General features: G+C 39.6%; 1 protein-coding gene across 1 annotated transcript in view; it reads left to right on the forward strand.

Moving 5' to 3' along the window:
* The first annotated feature begins 6,372 nt into the window (after nucleotides 1-6,372).
* Nucleotides 6,373-18,004, forward strand: part of LOC145437877 (uncharacterized) — a 273,341-nt gene continuing 261,709 nt past the window's right edge. The window contains exon 1 of the mRNA XM_080315215.1: nucleotides 6,373-6,895. Coding sequence (XP_080171341.1) covers nucleotides 6,742-6,895 — 154 coding nt within the window. The 5' untranslated portion in view covers nucleotides 6,373-6,741. The remainder of the gene's footprint in view (nucleotides 6,896-18,004) is intronic.

An 18,004-nucleotide genomic window follows, 5' to 3' on the forward strand; every position in this document is an offset into this window, starting at 1 on the left:
ACGGGAAAGTCGTTATCATTTGTCTAAAAGCGTTTGAAAGTAGCTGGCGTAAAGTGGGCGTGTCAGCGACCATAGAACGGCGAGAAGACTAGTAATCACGAAATCACGGCGTTAGATTGGCTAATCTGTTATGCTTCAATGATCACGACGTGGGCGGCTTGTTGATCAGCTGGTCAACGAGTCGGCTAACGGCAGTGATTCTGTAAGCGCATTGTGGTTTGGTCCGCAAATAATGATTTAGGATTAATTCAGAACATGTTGAGTTACGAAATACATGATGAACAAAGAACAGCTGCTTCACAATATCTTTAAATACATGACTGGATGGCTTATTGTGAAGGTAACCGTTGTAGCCTGTATGCCTTGATTTCATTGATGGAAAGCACAAAAACAAGCAGAAAAATATTGCAAAGGCGCCTATGCAAGTGGCAAACGAATTTCTAGTTTCAGAGGGGATATACCATCATTGAATACAAATATAAAGCCTGAGATTGACATTACTTTGTCTGATCTTATTAGGCTGTTTTCGTGGTATATAATTGAAGTCTTGAATGCTGTAAGGGCTGGATGAATCTGTCGTTTATGCTTGGCACTTGTCAGAGTATTGCAGCATAATGAATCATACCCGCAAGTGCTGTCAAAGTCGTCAATGATGCCGTGCAAAGAGGTCTATAGATGAGCACAGACTATGCTGGTGGGACCAGCAAAAAAAGTTTACTTGCATTGCTTAGCGTGTCCTTAATGAATCTTAGATCATTACCGACTGGATCACGACTAATGCTTGAATTAAACCAGACATGGACATAAAAAGGATGTATTGAAGCGGTGTGGTAGTTACACTCTTCTTCAGAAATCCAATGTAAGCTACCTGGTCGAGCCACATATCTTCTGAGCATACAGGATTGTGTCCAGAATCCATCTCACATGGTATGCTGCGCAAGTTTGGCGATGTCTTATATACCTTACCTGCACCCAGAAGAGCAGGACCACTTGGCGTAATTTCAAGCATATCAGATATAGGTATTTCTGGTATCTATAATTAGTTCTATAAGTTCATAATCATTCGTTGTTTCACCTCAGTCATGCCTGCAAGAGGCTATTGTTGCTCTAAACCTATCGGTACCTAGTTTTAGCACTAAAACATTCAATGACCAGATGTCTCATTTTATTATTAACTCACCAACGCACAATGCGCTTACAGAATCATTGCCGTTAGTGAACTTCTTGAACTAGCAGAAGCACATAATCAGCAATTCGCTGTGGTCGTGATTATTCAAGCATAGGTGATTAACCAATCAAGAGACGTGATTTCGTGGTTACTAGTCTTCTCGCCGTTCTATGGTCGCTGACACGCCCCGTCTACGGCAGCTACTTTCAAACGCATTTAGACAAATGTTAACGACTTTCCTATGAGCTTATTGCAGGTTCATTGACGTTTTTTATCAATAATCTACAGAATGAGACATGGATACGCATCTTTTTTGAGATTTTCCAAATTATGGACAACCCTACTGTACATTGATGTACATTATACAGCATGCATAATATGAAAATCTTTCTCCACTCCTCTGTAGTACCTCATTCACCAATGAATTGTTTGAAGCTGGCCCAGAATGATTATACTATTCCCCTCAATAGTGGAACTAAAATCCCAATCACACAGTGTATGCGGGAATCCGATCATTGTGTTTCGCGAAGCGAATGGAGCAGCGGACGATCATAAAATTATCAGAAGTTTTAGCATATGATCTACCAGAGCCGTAACTGCCGAATCCAAACCCCCAATCGGGGGAGCTAGAAGGGGCCCAAGATTATTTCGTTGGTCGTTTGTTGGAAGATATTCATTCCACTTGAAAATGTTCGTCGCGCGTTACGCGACTTCATGCCCCGACATGTTTATATTTTAATTTCATCAGTAAATAAGAAAAAATTGCGCATATTTTAGACAAATAGGCATATCGGCGCTGTCGATTACCACGCATTGAACAGAATTATGACTTTAAGATTAGAGGTGGGCCACAGCACATTTTCAAACCGGAAATTGGGCCACGGCCAAGAAAGGGCTGAGAACCCCTGTTCTATACTAATGGTCACTTTTCAAGCCTTGAAACCTTGATTGGGCGTATCGTAGCATATACGAAACATAGTAAAAAGCTACCAACGTTACTGGAAATAGCACATTTCCCAAGTCATGATCATCCCACAACATTGTCACCAAGTGCAATGAAATCGGTATGGTCGAAAAATACCAAAGTATCTTTAATATGATGGATAACAGGTATTATATTCTTTTTGGTCGCATAAAAGGTGCATAATTGACATATTACACTCTGTTATGACGTCATAATGAGTGATACTTGATTACTCGACTCGACTCGAAGCATATTTCGTGATTCTGAATCGAATCACTCAGGTTCTCGATTTTGCCCCTGCCCTAATTGCGTTGAAAAAGTCTAATGAGATACCAAACTTCCTTTAAAAAAGATGCGTCATTTGCTTGTTACGTCATAATGTACATATTTCCCGTTTTGTATGCGACGATTTATCGCACCCAACGATTTGCATTCTTGCTAGGTCTATGACTGCCGCACCCCAAATTTTCCAATAGGGTGAGGAGCAAGTTAGGGGGGACTCAAAAGTATTTCGTAGATGAACATAAATTATAGAGGATTTTCGAGAGAATAAAATAACTTGAAAATTATTTCTAGATATCACATGTTTTCAACAGTGTTTTAAACAAAAGGCTTCTAAAAAAACGAAATTGTAATTGTTAAAGCTGTAAAATTATGCCGTAATTGTGTGAATACTTTACAAAAAAACATGTTGTATGAGCCTACAATTACCACCCGATTTAGCCGACGTACATCGATATGGGATGATGGAGGTCCGTGGACATATGAGCATGCGACATTACAGCATGCGAGACTTCGGCATGCGACAATTTGGCATGCGACACATGAGCATGTGGGTTAAATTACGGGTTAGGGGTAGGTTAGGGTTGGATTTATGGTTGGGTTAGGGTTAGGCTTTAGGTTAGGTTAGGCTAGGTTAGGTTAGGTTAGGCTATGTTTCGGGTTAGGGTAAGTTTTTGGGTTATACAGTCACATGCTGAAGTGACGCATGCTGATGTGTTCCATGCTGAACTGTCGTTTTCCATTGTGTCGCATGCTCATATGTCGGGCAACCATGATTGGAATTCTCGAAATAGTCGGTTCAACAGTTATAGTAGAGATATTTCGTCAAAGGAGCTATATTTATCCTATATTCTCAATTGTCAATGTCAATCCACATTCGTGACGTTATGGCTTGAATAAAAACATGTTTTAAAAAAGGGCCTCGTTTTAAACATGTTTGCGTTAATTGATTTTTGTTTTAAATGCAACCCTAATTTATAGTAATGGGCATTTACGTTCCAGTCAATACCGTGCCACGACACACCAAAAGACATGTGACGGATCGCTTTTGCATGGACCGTGAAAAAGTATAAGGAGTCCGGTAACGAGTAGTCTTCAATTTTTCTGGAAACAGTTTAAAAAACATAGCTGCCTAGATCAATTAGCTGTTTATCTTCTGCGGAAGGATTGCTTGATTAATTTTTATCATTGGATTTACTACTCATGCAATCATTGGATTTACTACTCATACAAAGTTGTTTAGATCCAATTCTAGAAAGTAGTATTGTAGTGGAAGCTGATGACCAGACAATTTGTTTAGACACGTGACTTCTTGTTTATGACGAGTTGATTTATTAGGAACGGGAAAACAATAAAAACTTTTGTCGAGACCTTGTTTATGACAACGCGAAACTTCGTCTTTCGACAGATTTGATGTTGCTGTAATAATATTTTCTGACGAAGCTTGGCAACAAGAATTCAAACTGTTCAGATGATCGAGAAAGTCAATAAAAAGTAAAATATCATCATCATTAACATCAACTTACATCTAGATCAGTGTTTCCCAAGCTTTTTTGAGCAACTGCCCCCTGGACAACGAATAAAAATACAGCGCCCCCGCTACCCCCTCAACACGCCTAAATCATAAAACGAAAGTTGTTATGAATTTAATACAGCTAATAACGAGACGGATTGAGCTGGTGTATCATTATCGTCATCCTCGTCAGAGTTTGAGTTTTGATGAGAACAATATCATTCTAAAACCGCCAGTGTCCTCTTGCCGTACTATCAGGTCGGTTTCTGCTGTAAGTCAGAAACTTTGTCACGACGATGAAAACACGTTCTAGCAAATATAAGCGGGGAAGGGCAACGACGAAAAAGTCAACCCGACGCTAGTCAGAGTATTTCTATGTGATTCAATTACTGGTCAACAAAATGAAAATGTTTGGTTTAGCAAAACACCTGAGAGCCGATTCTGGGGTTTTCAAGGTTGCTGATTACGAATATCACATTAGTTTTGCCACATTGGCTCTTGTTCAGAAGATATTTACACCCTAAATAAGCTCAAAATTATGCTAATTAACCCTTGAATATTTCACTTGGTAGGAAGAAAATCGTAGTTTTGTCTAATTTTATACTGCGCATAAATAGATGATTGACTATTAAGAACCCCACGTCGTTCTCGGTCATTCTATGAATATTAACATGACCTGATGCCAAATATTTTTTTCAAAAAAGCAGTATGTCAAGTCTAACAATTGTACTTTGCATAGCGGAAACACACATTTTCCTGTATCAATTGGTTATTCTACCAGGATTAAAGCGGAATATAAAGCTATTAAATTTGGACTTGAAAAGCTTAACTACGATACTCATATGCTCTTCATTTCTATTCACTTGTAAATGGATATGCCTCTCATTTCTATTCACTTGTAAATGGATTATTTCCCGCTGAGTCACCAAAGTGGGTATACCTAATATCCCTAGCAAACGAGAAGATTAAATCTGGTATCTTTGATAGATTTCAGATTCTAATAAGGATGAAAAAAGAATCCAATTTGTTAGTAGGAAGAAGTTCACTGCAACGATTTTCTTTAAAATGTAGTAAATTAGACTTTTTAGATGATCACAAAGCACCATACTACAAACAGTTGGTCCGAAAAATCGTATCTGCATATGGAAAACTAGGAACAAACTCGGGCATATCAGTTCACTTCCTGTTCAGTCATCTTGATATATTTCCTAATAATCTTTTTGATTAGCAAGGGGTGAGGCTCCACCAAGATGTCAAAACAACAGGAGACAGATATCAGGGCAGATGAGATGAACATATTATGGCAGACCATTGCTGGAACCTTTCGAGAAACTGCACTAAATTGCTTACTGGCGAAACTCGTACAAAAACAATTGTGCTTTAAAATAAATTAGTAATATCATATTCCAGCTGAATATTTTAAATACATGATTGACGTAAAACTTAATGACTTAATGCCACGTTATTTGAGTAAATATTTATATTCATAATTGCAGCTTATTTATGTGCATGGTATCTATCCGTGGAAGTCTATAACTATGATAAACCTAATACCCGTAAATATAGTGCTGTTGCTGTATTTTGATTTAAAATAGTCTTCTGTGTGTAAAAATAAAGGGTAAGATTGAATTTCTAAACTTTATAGTACGACTGAGCCGATTTGCTATCTATCCATTACAGCGGAAATGGGGCGTTTTCGTCAAAATAGCCCCATGGGTTATCTCCAAAACAAGAGCCAATTTGAAAAAAAAACTAAGGTCATATCAGGAAACAGTTACCTTCATAACCCCCAAAACCACTCTTACTTTTTCTGCCTAAAAATATGTGTTGGCCAGTGTATTAGACTACTGTGTCTTTGCCTTCCGATATCGCGGTCACTGCTGATAGCTCTCGTTTCCAGGGAGCACTATAAACAGGGATTTCGCAACAGCTAGCTTCTACTTCTGTGTCCCCTGCGACTACAAGTCTCGGCGAGTAACAGCAATTTTGCCCCGGCAAGCACATACAAGCAAACAAACAAGTTACGCTAAGTTAGCTAAATCAGTAAAGCGGTTTAGGGGAGGTGTGTCTATCATCTAAATCAGGCCGGTAGTTAATTTTACATGTATATGTGAACCATTATTTCGTGTCCGATCAAATGGTCTTTTTAAGGCCGTCAAGCATCGGTTACGTCACCATGTGTTACCGTTAGGGGATATGAGTTCAGGGTGAGGTCATATTTGAATTGGGATCACGAATGTCATAAGGGTTAGGGTTATAGTCAGAATTATGAGTGAGTTTTTTTATATATTCATGATGTTTCGACTACATTGGTCATTTTACATCCTACCGATAGTCTTTATTATTTATGCCGTATTTACTGACTTCTAGTACGGCCCACATCTGGGCTTTTCATAAGAGACCGCTTATGCAGATCACATGGCGAAGAGGAACCTGGATAAATCTCCAACACTTAGGTAGAAATTTTGTAGTCTACCTCGGTCGGACTCAAACCCGCTACCCATTAACGTTGCACCTGTGGATCATACCACTACGCTATCTCGCCACAATATTATGAGTAGGATGAGGTTAGCTTGGATTAGGGTTTTGTCTATATTAGCTTATCTTGGTAATAGTGTGAGGGTTCGTTCGGATTATTTTAATTGCCTTGAAATCGAGAAAGCCATGGTATTAGGTCGTTCGATTTTTCTCCTACGCGGTTTTGGTCGCCACTCTATAATGCCGCTCTTCTTGTTTACACTAGCTAATTCATGATAAGTCGTTATATTGGCGGAACCATCTGATCACCGCGTCAACATTTAGTAATACCTGTTCATGCAACTTGAGGCAGAGAGGATGTATATCAGTATGGATTTAATACTATCTTACATAAGCCAACTGATGATGAAAAGGAAATGGCTAGTTTGTCAGTTCCTGATTATTATTTCAACTCCAGTGCGAGGACTGATCACGGAACCGACTTGTGAATGTGAGTATAGACATGGATTTCAGTTGACTATGGCCAGAGTACGATTGCCTAAAAAGATTGCGATCGAATCGTTCTATTCCGAGGCGATAAAAATATTAAAGGGTGTATAGTAATTTGTAATCCTGTAAGTTGAAATGTCTATTCCAATTTTTTTTACACAACGCCCCCACATCTATAACTTGGTCAAAACAATTGTTTCGTTTATGGGACATGCAAATTCCGTTGTTAAACCTATCATGCTTAGGTTGATCCGATTCATAGCCACAACGGAGCATGTTATGTCAATCACAAGTAGTGTACTAGTTTCAGAACAGACACAAGCTAGGAATAAATTACAATAGAATGCAATTTTCTAGGGATGGTGTGAACGTGAGGTTCACGTTCGCATTCTGTGTGTGAATCTCGGAACTTTAGAGGTTCAAGTTTACAAACGAACCGTGGAAGATTCTGCATCGTGAACCTTTTTCATATAATACGATTTTCATTTCAATATAACATCTCTGGTTGAAATTTAATGCATTTCAACTGCGAGTCAGTCTATGCACGGCGCTGGCAGCATAAAAAATCAGCACTAAACGAGCATGCACCTTGACAATATCAAAAATTGTACATGCTTTGTTACGAAAGTTCGCTCGAAATATCCAGCTTTTCGTTTGTGAATATTTAATGACTCACTGCTGTGAGCTTGACCCGCAATGACACAACATCAAGAGCTGTAATCATCGAATGATGCTTACTAAACCAATCAATGGAATTCATGTCGTTGTCTGATGTAAAAAATCTAGCAGGTGTACCGGCCAATCTCAAATTCAAATGTTTATTGTATCATAAAAAAGAATCCGTGCGATTGGAGCGTTGACTACTGCTGTGTAACTTGTTAACGGGGTAATATCGGTGGTAAGTATGGGCCAGGGCATGGTATGGTATGGTATGGAACGATAATTTTCCATACTCCATACTTGCCTTACTCTCTCCATACCATACTTGCAATTTTCCATACCATACCAACATTGTTCCATACCATACTTGATACATATTCCATACTTTCAAATACTTCAATATCATAAGAAGCCTATAGTACCTTTTATAGCACCTATATTATTGATTTTTCGGATGCCATTATTGCTTAAACTAGCCATGATGCGAATCTAGGTCCTGGTTATAGTTTTACAGAGTCAGTTTTGGTGAGGTTTAATTCACGGTGGGAAGGTGCCGTGTACGTCTACTCTACAACTTCCACGAGCAAAATGAGATAGTCAGCTGATTGTTATCTAGGACCGTCCATAAAGGCAGGGCATGGTATGGTATGGTATGGAACGAGGATTTTCCATACTCCGTACTTGCCTTACTCTCTCCATACCATACTTCCAATTTTCCATACCATACCAACATTTCTCCATACCATACTTGATACATATTCCATACTTTCAAATACATCAATATCATAAGTATAGTACCTTTTCTATCACCTGTATTATTGATATTTTGGAAGTCATTATTGATTAAACTAGCCATGATGCGAATCTTATTCCTGGTAATAGTTTTACGGAGTCCGTTTTGGTGAGGTTTAGTTCACGGTGGTGAAGTGCCGTGTAGCGTACGTCTCCTCTAGAGCTTCTGCGAACAAAATGAGATAGTCGGCACATTGATATCTAGCTAGAGGACCGTCCATAAGGACGGGTAACATACGGCCCGCGGACTCGTGGCTCCAGTCTGCCGAGATTCCCCACTACTGGCCTAAACGTCAGACTTTAGTGACTGTATGTTATTATATACGTGTTCGCACGGCGCAACGTGCGAGAGCGTCCATGGAGCTTATGCGTAAGTTCGTCGAAGCGAGAAGACTTGCATTATCGGCATTTACAATGTACTCAACCCTAATGAATTGATATCTTGGTAAATTTTGGGTACCGGGCTTATCAGACGCTTTGAAATCTTAATTAAGTTGATCAGGGAGAAGCAGACATGGCGGTGCCTATGACAATACTGTTCTCAAATCCACATTGTCTTCGTCATTATCGGCGAGAAATGGCTCTGCAGTGACATTGCTGTCATTTAAATACATTCATTAAATACGATTTATTATTTGTATATATGGGCGAATATTGTATCGATTCAGCAAATCCGCCCGCCAAGTAACTTAATTTTCCTATATTCGGCCCGCTGACTGGAGAAGTTGCCCGCCCATGCTCCATAAGAATATCATCGCATTTCCGGAACATTGGCATGAGGAACATGCAAGTGTGAAGTAAATATTGGCCAAATAATTTATAATATAGGCGCACCCATAAAATATCCCTGCTGCAGGCGATCAATACTGCAGCGATCTGCGTGATTATTAGCACAGTATTGGTTGAGGTTAGCTTGGCGAGAATTCCGAATGATATCCTGATCCCTGATCTTTAATCCTAATGCGAGAGCGTTTGAAATATGACCAATAAGATATCTCGGTATGTAAATAGTGTATATGTGCGGACAATGTTTCAGAAAAAATGTAATTATCAATCACATTGAGCAATTAGTACGCTACATCACGATTGCTTCTAAGCTGTCGTCACTCAAGTATTGCGTCACTCAAGTATCTATTACCAAGTATTGCGTCACATGATAGACTATGCTCGGAGACGTCGTGTCTGGACTCAGTAGAATATCGAATCAACATTACTGTTGTCATTGTTACATCACAAAATCATGTCATCCCAAGTGCTCCTAAAACCGTTGCACAAGCGTGTATTTGTTCCTACACAGCGTTCAATAGTTCCCGTTCACACATACTGTGACAAAAGCGATCGTATTCCGTGAATAATGAACAACGTACGCTTCATGAAGCTTGCACAGATCACGATAAAATGTATACAATACCAAAGTATGGAAGTATGGAAATGTCGTTCCATACCATAGATTAAAATCTTCCATTCCATACCATACTTGCATTGTTCCATATTCCATACCAAAATATCGATCCATACCATACCATACTTCCATACCATACCATACCATACCATGCCCTGGTTGTAGGTACTAGGTAGGAGGTAAAATTACAGTCTCCTCGTAAATGTACAGGAGAGAATGTAGATTGAATATACCAGAGGTGACTGTAACATTACAGTCTGGCGTGTAAAGCTAGATTACCGGACGGGTGTAAGTTGAATTTACATTGAGTGACGGTAATGTTATATTACTGCCAAGTGGCTGGCCACCCTGTTTCCAGACATTTCGCGGTAAATCGAGGTAAATTTTTTTTGTGTGTAAATTCGTCGAAGCGAGAAGACTTGCATTATCGGCATTTACGATGCACTCAACTCTAATGTATTGATATCTTGGCAAATTTTGGGTGCTGGCCTTATCAAACGCTTTGAAATCTTAATTCAGGATTGCATCGTGAGTTAGTTGATCAGAGAGAAGCAGACATTGAGGCGCCTGTATGACAATGCTGTTCTCAAATCCACATTGTAATGTCATTATCGGCAAGAAATGGCTTTGAAGTGACATTGCTGTCGATAAAATACATTAATTAAATACCATTTATTCCTTGTATATATGGGCGAATAATTTATCCATTCAGCAATCCGGCCCGCCAAGTTCCTAGTTTTCCTATATCCGGCCCGCCAACTTGAGAAGTTGCCCGCCCCTGCTCCATAAGAATATCATCGCATTTCCGGTACATTGGCATGACGCACATGCAAGTTTGAAGTAACTATTAACACAATAATTTATAATATAGGCGCACCCATAAAATATCCCAGCTGCAGGCGATCAATACTGCAGCGATCTGCGTGATTATTAGTACGGTACTTGGTTGGGGTTAGTGTGGCGAGAATTTCAAACTATATCTCCCCCACTTCCTGATCTATAATCCTAATGCGAGAGCGTTTGAAATATGACCAATAAGATAGCTCGGTATGTAAATAGTATAAATGTGCGGACAATGTTTCAGAAGAAATGTAATTACAATCACATTGAGCATTTAGTACGATGCTTCATGATTGCTTGTAAGCTGTCGTCACTCAAGGCTCCTCCTCGCCACCTCATCCGCGTCAGCGGTGTCTTACAAAAGCCTAGAGGTGGGCCGTGCTATAAGTCGGCAGTTACGGAAAATAAGAAGAATATCGGCCTGGTGTAAATGACCATAGTAGTCGACAAACACCATGAATACCCCAAAACAAACAAACAAACTCAAGGAATGAGGTAGTTGAAGTAGCCTACATTACCAATTATTGCGTCACATGATAGAATATGCTCGGACACGTCGTGTCTAGACTCAATAGAATATAGGATCAACATTACTGTTGTCATTATTACATCACAAAATCATGTCATTCCAAGTGCTCCTAAAACCGTTGCACAAGCGTGTATTTGTTCCTACACAGCGTTCAATAGTTCACGTTCACACATAACAAAAGCGATCGTATTCCGTGAACAGCGAACAACGTACGCTTCATGAAGCTTGCATAGTTCACGATAAAAAGTATAAAACATCAAAGTATGGAAGTATGGAAATGTCGTTCCTTACCATAGATTAAAATCTTCATTCCATACCATACTTGCATTGTTCCATATTCCATACCAAAATATCGATCCATACCATACCATACTTCCGTGCCATACCATACCAGTGTTGGGATGACTCGAGTCATGACTTGACTCGAGTCAGACTCGAGTCACCTTTTTCGTATGACTTGACTTGACTCGAGTCACTTTGCTAAAATGACTTGACTTGACTTGACTTGGCGTATCAAAAATGTGGATTGACTCGTGACTCGGAGCAAAATTCACGAGTCAATTTCAAGTCATCAAGTAATCGGTGTCGATAAAAATCACTGTATCTTTCGTATGTTCGGATTGTTCACGAAACGCTGGTGTAACCCGCGAGAGCGACCAATCATTCAATGATCGTGCGTTTTACTGAGCCTCCATTGTTCTTTCTATCTAGCAAATATATTGACCGCAAACGAAGTCGAAGCTTACAGCTTACTTTGTCGTAAACTAGTATTATAAAGTAATTTATTAGCAAAATGTATATTTCTCTTCTCTGTTCTTACCTTAACCAAACCTCTTGTTTTATTGAAATTGAATTCGAATATAGTTTACATATAGTCCTCACCAATTGGCGCAAGCTCGAATTGTATCATATCAATTTGTAAATGGGTAATGTATTGCCTCCTATCCATTCGTTTCTCTATTCTCTATTTTGGATGGTAACTATGAACTGAGGCTATGCAAATACTTACGTAGTTTAGCAGTTCTACGTAGCCTATATGTGAGCGATACAGCGCCTTCTTGCGTGTACATTTAACTCTATATTCGTTCATCGGTTCGAAATCAATGACCACTCAACCTGTATTCCAGACAGCTAGCAAAATGCAATCACGTGATCATGCTTCATACTAGGAAAAGGCAACATGACATGAATTGTGACTTGACTCGTGACTCGACTCGACTTGATTCGAGTCACCTCCAAAAATTGAGTGACTTGACTTGACTCGAGTCACCTTCGAAAATCGATTGACTTGACTTGACTCCAGTCAAAATGTGCAATGACTCGAAATGACTCGTGACTCGAAGCTAGTGACTTGATCCCAACACTGTACCATACCATGCCCTGCTATGGGCGCCCGTTATACACTATGCTCAATATCAACGACGCAATACTCAGACGCCGAATACATCGTCCGGTCTGGCCTATAATACCGTAAAAGCGTAAGCTCATATTCCCTTGCAAGTCAATATGTACTTCAGCATTCTGGCATTATGTGGCCTGAGACGTCGCTATGTATAGTGTACGACTGTACGTACACTGTACATTGAAGGCTATCACTTCACTGAAAAGTAGGGCTGGAATTAGCAATATGACGTCAGTTGACGCCATAAGGTTTAAGTTCGCGTGTACACAGAACCTTTCAAAAAAGTTCGCCTTCACACGAACCCAAACCTTTCAGAGGTTCACACCATCCCTACAATTTACCTTCCATAGCTGACTAACGATTTTATTTTGTTTATTCATTGATTGGATTGGAAGTCCCTCATGTACTGCTAACACCCCAAATCATCCGATGTGCATGTATGCTACTGTTATTTTTTATTCTGAAGACACTCTGTGAAGGTTGTTATTTAGCCAGATAATACTATTGGCGATTGTACACCAAACAAAAAAGGTGATCCGATGAAACGTTACCAACAACTTACTCTATACCAGTGCATCATAACCTTGGCGTCAGCCCCCGCGTAACATTCAGGGGTTAGCGATAGGTTTATAATTTAGGGTTAGGGGCGCTGTAACGCTATGGAGGCATTGAAAAAATGATGTCACAGGAAATGGTTTAGTTAGTTCGCAAATGTCATAGGAGTTCTCGCTCAATTTTGCTTTTCATTAAAATGATGGGTATCAATGTCTCAGTTTATCGATTATTGATTAAAAAACGTTAATAAAGTCGCAAAGATTTTGGCTAAAAAGTAGCTGCCATAGAGGGACGTGCCAGCCACCATAGAACGGCGAGAAGACTTGTAAACACGAAATCACTGATGCCTGAAGCAATGTAACTAGCGCACCGCTGCAATGCAGTTTCATACCTTTTTATGTCCATGTCCGCTTTGATTCAACCATTAGTCGTGATACAGCCGGTAATGGCCTAATATTCATTAGGGACATGCTAAGCTATACAAGAAAACTGTATTTTCGCTGCTCCTACCATCATAGTCTGTGTTTACCTTTGAGCTTCTGTCAGCGTCATTATTGACGAATTTTACAGTACTTACGGTTAGATACCTTCTGCTGTAGGAATTTGATAAGCGCCAGGCATAAACGATTGATTCGGCAAATCCTTAGAGCATTCAATGTTTTAATTATACCACGACAGGAGCTTAATAATTGGTGCAAGTATCGGCAAAACCTAATTTAGTATTACGAAATTCTACAAGATCATCGTTACTGTCCATCTCGTGTTGTCTGCGCCATCTCTATTCCATACATGCCAGTAGGGGCGTACAAAACTTACATTTAACATGCATTTATTGCGATATGTAAGGCTTGGGTCGTGATATATATATATATATAGGCCTATACAATTCATATTTTGTTTGTGCTGCTGTAGAATCTTCCAAGGTTCGTGCCAACGCAGACACCATAAATAGCAATATTCCCGCGTCGAAAACGAATAGAAACACAAGGTTCGCACCCCATTCCTAGGATATTGATTCGGAACGTAGTTACACAAATGTTATTCAATGTGTAAGGTTTTACTGTGTCGGTTACTTTCCCCTGTGCCACGGATAATGTCGCAAATATCGTTGCACGTATTTAAAACCAAACCTGTTTAAACGAAAGTATTTTCAAAAGCACGTGATGTTTTTTTTAATAACAAAGAATCAAATATTTTATCATGACCAGATATTTTGGAATGACCATATAGCGTGATTGTCTACTCGTGCAAAAAAAACTTTGGTATGTGATAAGGATGGTGTGAACGTGACGTTCAAGTTCGCGTTCTGTGTGTTATCCTCCGAAGTTTAGAGGATCACGTCCACCTCGGTAGGTTCTGAACTGTGAAACTTTTTCATATATCACAATTTTCACTTCATTATCACATCTTCGTATGAAATTTATTTCATTTCAATTGCGGGCCACTCTATGCACGGCGCGGGCAGCATAAAAAATGAACACCAGACGGGCATGCACCTTGACAATCTCAAATACTTTTACTTAATTTGTTACAAAAGTTTTCTCGAAATATCCGGCTTTCCGTTCGTGAATATTTAGTGACTCTCTGCTGTGAGATGGACCCGCAATCTCTCAACATCAAGAGCGATATACACTAAATGAAATCAGCGAATGATATCTATTCAATTAATCAATGAAATTGATATAGTGGTCTGATGTAAAAATTCTAATAGGGTACGGGGTCAATATTGACTTATTCGTATGTTCATTGTATCATAAAATCAAAATCCGTGCGATTGGTGTGTTGGCTACTGCTATATAACTTATCAATGGGGTATTATCGCGGTAGCCAGTATAGAAACCCGTTTTACACTCTGCTCAATACTCAGAGTCCGAAACATTGTCCGGTTTGGCCTGTACCGTAAAGGCGTATGCTTATATTCCCTTTTCAAGTCCTCGTCGAAATTGTTGGTAAAACGACGGAAGATATTGATTTTATGGGATTATTATATCATTTGATTGTCCCCGTTGATAAATTTGGCGACGTTTAAAACGTCAATATGTACTTCAGCATTGTGCCATTATGTGGCTCGATTCGTCGCTAGATATCGTGTACATTAATATAGGCTATCACTTTACTGATATGTAGGGTTAGAATTAGCAATATGATGTCATGTGACGTCAGGCAGTTCACGTTCGCGTTCACACAGAATCTTTCAAAAAGGTTCGCGTTCACACAGTCATGAACCTTTCAGAGGTTCACACCATCCCTAGTATGCCATATGGAACTCGCTAGAAGTCTACATATCAGAATTTCCGCGTCATAATGTCCATCGGTAAATCCTAAATTACTTGGTGTATTAATTAGGGAAGGTGCGACTTATTTTGAACTCTGGGAAATTGGTGATAAATAAAAACGTCTACAAGAATTGAAAGGGATTTGTATGAAGCGAGGAAACAAGTGTGCAAAACAAGTGCTCAGTGAGTCCGTTTGGGTCCGTGGACGAGCTTCGCGGGGTCCATGGAAGGCCAAGCACCGAGGTAAAAAGTCCAGTAATTAGGTTGTATTTGCAACTAATACGTGCAAGTGCTCATTGATCAATCCAGCGAGTACGAACTATAGTCGATCATTGCCTCAAGTAGCACGATAATAGGCAGTAATCAGCACATTTTGGAATCCATGAAATAGTGCCCCAATTTGTAGATTTAGCACAATGACGAGACGTTTCCTGTTGTCAGCTCTCGTGTATTTTGTTTCATCATGTATCAGCAGCCACTCGCGACCCAGGCTAAATTTAGCTAAATGCATGTATAGATACCAAACTCCCTTCGCCTTTATCTTGCTATTAAATATGGCTACATGAATTAACCCATTAGAGACTTTGTCGCGTTTTCCCATAAGGACATCTAGTTTCATCAATATCCAAGTGAACACACATTGTGCAAAAGGCCTTATTCGTCGAGAAGTAACCCATCAATACGTGCCGTACATACATTTCAGACATTCAGTCCCTTTCCTAGATTTATTCATGCCAGATGGATATTTTCATAGCATGTCAAAAATTGAAGCTACCCGTGGTTACGAACCATTGGCCATTGAATTTATATCACAAGTAATATTGTGATCTATGTGACTACCAGTGAATTATGAGCTCAAAGCGAACAGACCATTAAAGTTCGATCCCACAGATGCAGTCGGTACTGAGTCAATATTGCACGTTTTCTAGTTATGTTTGATAGGAAGTAACGTACCAAACTAAAACTCTTTACATGGTGAATTTACGCCAACAAATATTTATTCACATGAGTAGTGTTATGATCCTTTTTATACGCCGTCCAATCCCAGAAGGCCACGTCGCCTTAATTGCCACGCCTACATTACCACATCATCCGCCCATTGCCGCACCTATAGCACACCCATTGCCACGTCTATAGTGCCACATCATCCATTGCCACATCATCATCGCATTGATTGCCGCATCTATACGCTGCACAGCATCAACCCGCGCGATTGCTGCACCTATGTCACTCATTGCCACGTCAAAACTTACCTGAGCTAAAATCGAACCTGGTTTGGTTGGGTATAATTTCACATCGCTCACCACCAGGCTATTGAGCAAACTAGCCGTATTGAGCTGTTTTGAGAATATAACCGCCGATTCTCTCTTAAATTCCGAGACAACACCTTTTTCGAGTAATAACACATAAATGTAAGACTATGTTCGTGTGTACTTATAACAGCTGTGTCATCATTAATTAGTCAATGATTTTGAGGAATTCTGCGAATGCAACTTGATAATGCGGATATCGCCACCATAAATGTCTACAATGACGCGAAAGCTCACGCGCATATTGCTGAATACTATTCCAAGAAATTGACGCGTGTAAATGTGCCACGAATACAGTTGCTTACGATTCCAAAAAAGTTGCGCCACATCGACAAAGTGAATTAGAACATTCTAAATAAAGTTGCGTTTCCAAGAAAACGCCGCGCTGGCGTTACGAATTAGAATGTTTAGTTCCGACGTAAAGCAATTCGCATTCTGAAAACTTCACATTTCTATTACAAGTATTGCCATGTGCGCAGGGATGCAGGCATCGCAGGCATAAGGTAAGATCAATGTATTTTCGTGCCAATTTAAACTAAATGTAGCTATAATTTCTCGATGCAGCATTAGCTTACGCAAATTGTGAACGCAGATTGATTTACGTTGAGATTTCTCCAATAGCTAACGTAATAATGAGTTCTGTGCGTGGCTATAATGTTAACCGGCAATATAGCCGAAGTCGCACAAATTCGAATGTATATGCAAGTTTTCTGTTAAAGGTAGACTATCTAGGCTCGGTTATTACTCGAATCTCGCTGTGGTTATAAATTAGGCATGCTAATGCGTTGAGTTTTAAGCTGAAACATCCTATTTCGCGCAGCCAAGAAGACTAGTACCGCAAGCAAGCCCGGAACAAGCATATAGTGACAAAGCAGATTACGCAACACTGAAGGTGGGCTATTTCATTTCTTGACTATACTGAAAAATCGACAGCGTACCGCATATAGCTATAATTTTTCAATGCAGCAATGCACTTCGGATTAAGATATATAATATATAGCAACGTAGATGTTTTATAGAATATATTAGATCCAATACCTATACTAAAGCCGCAAAACGCATTGGAGCATACATGGATAATGTGCGCAGATTGAATTACACCGAGATTTCCCCTATATCGCATCATTTAAATACCTAATAACGTAATAATGAGTTCTGTGCACGGCTATAATGTTAACCGACAATATAGCCGAAGTCGCACAAATTCGAATGTATATGCAAGTTTTCTGTTAAAGGTAGACTATCTAGGCTCGGTTATTACTCGAATCTCGCTGTGGTTATAAATTAGGCATGCTAATGCGTTGAGTTTTAAGCTGAAACATCCTATTTCGCGCAGCCAAGAAG

Source organism: Botryllus schlosseri, chromosome 4 (genome assembly GCF_051294905.1).
Source record: "Botryllus schlosseri isolate E-star chromosome 4, Bs_hap1, whole genome shotgun sequence".
In the NCBI taxonomy this organism is placed as follows: domain Eukaryota; kingdom Metazoa; phylum Chordata; class Ascidiacea; order Stolidobranchia; family Styelidae; genus Botryllus; species Botryllus schlosseri.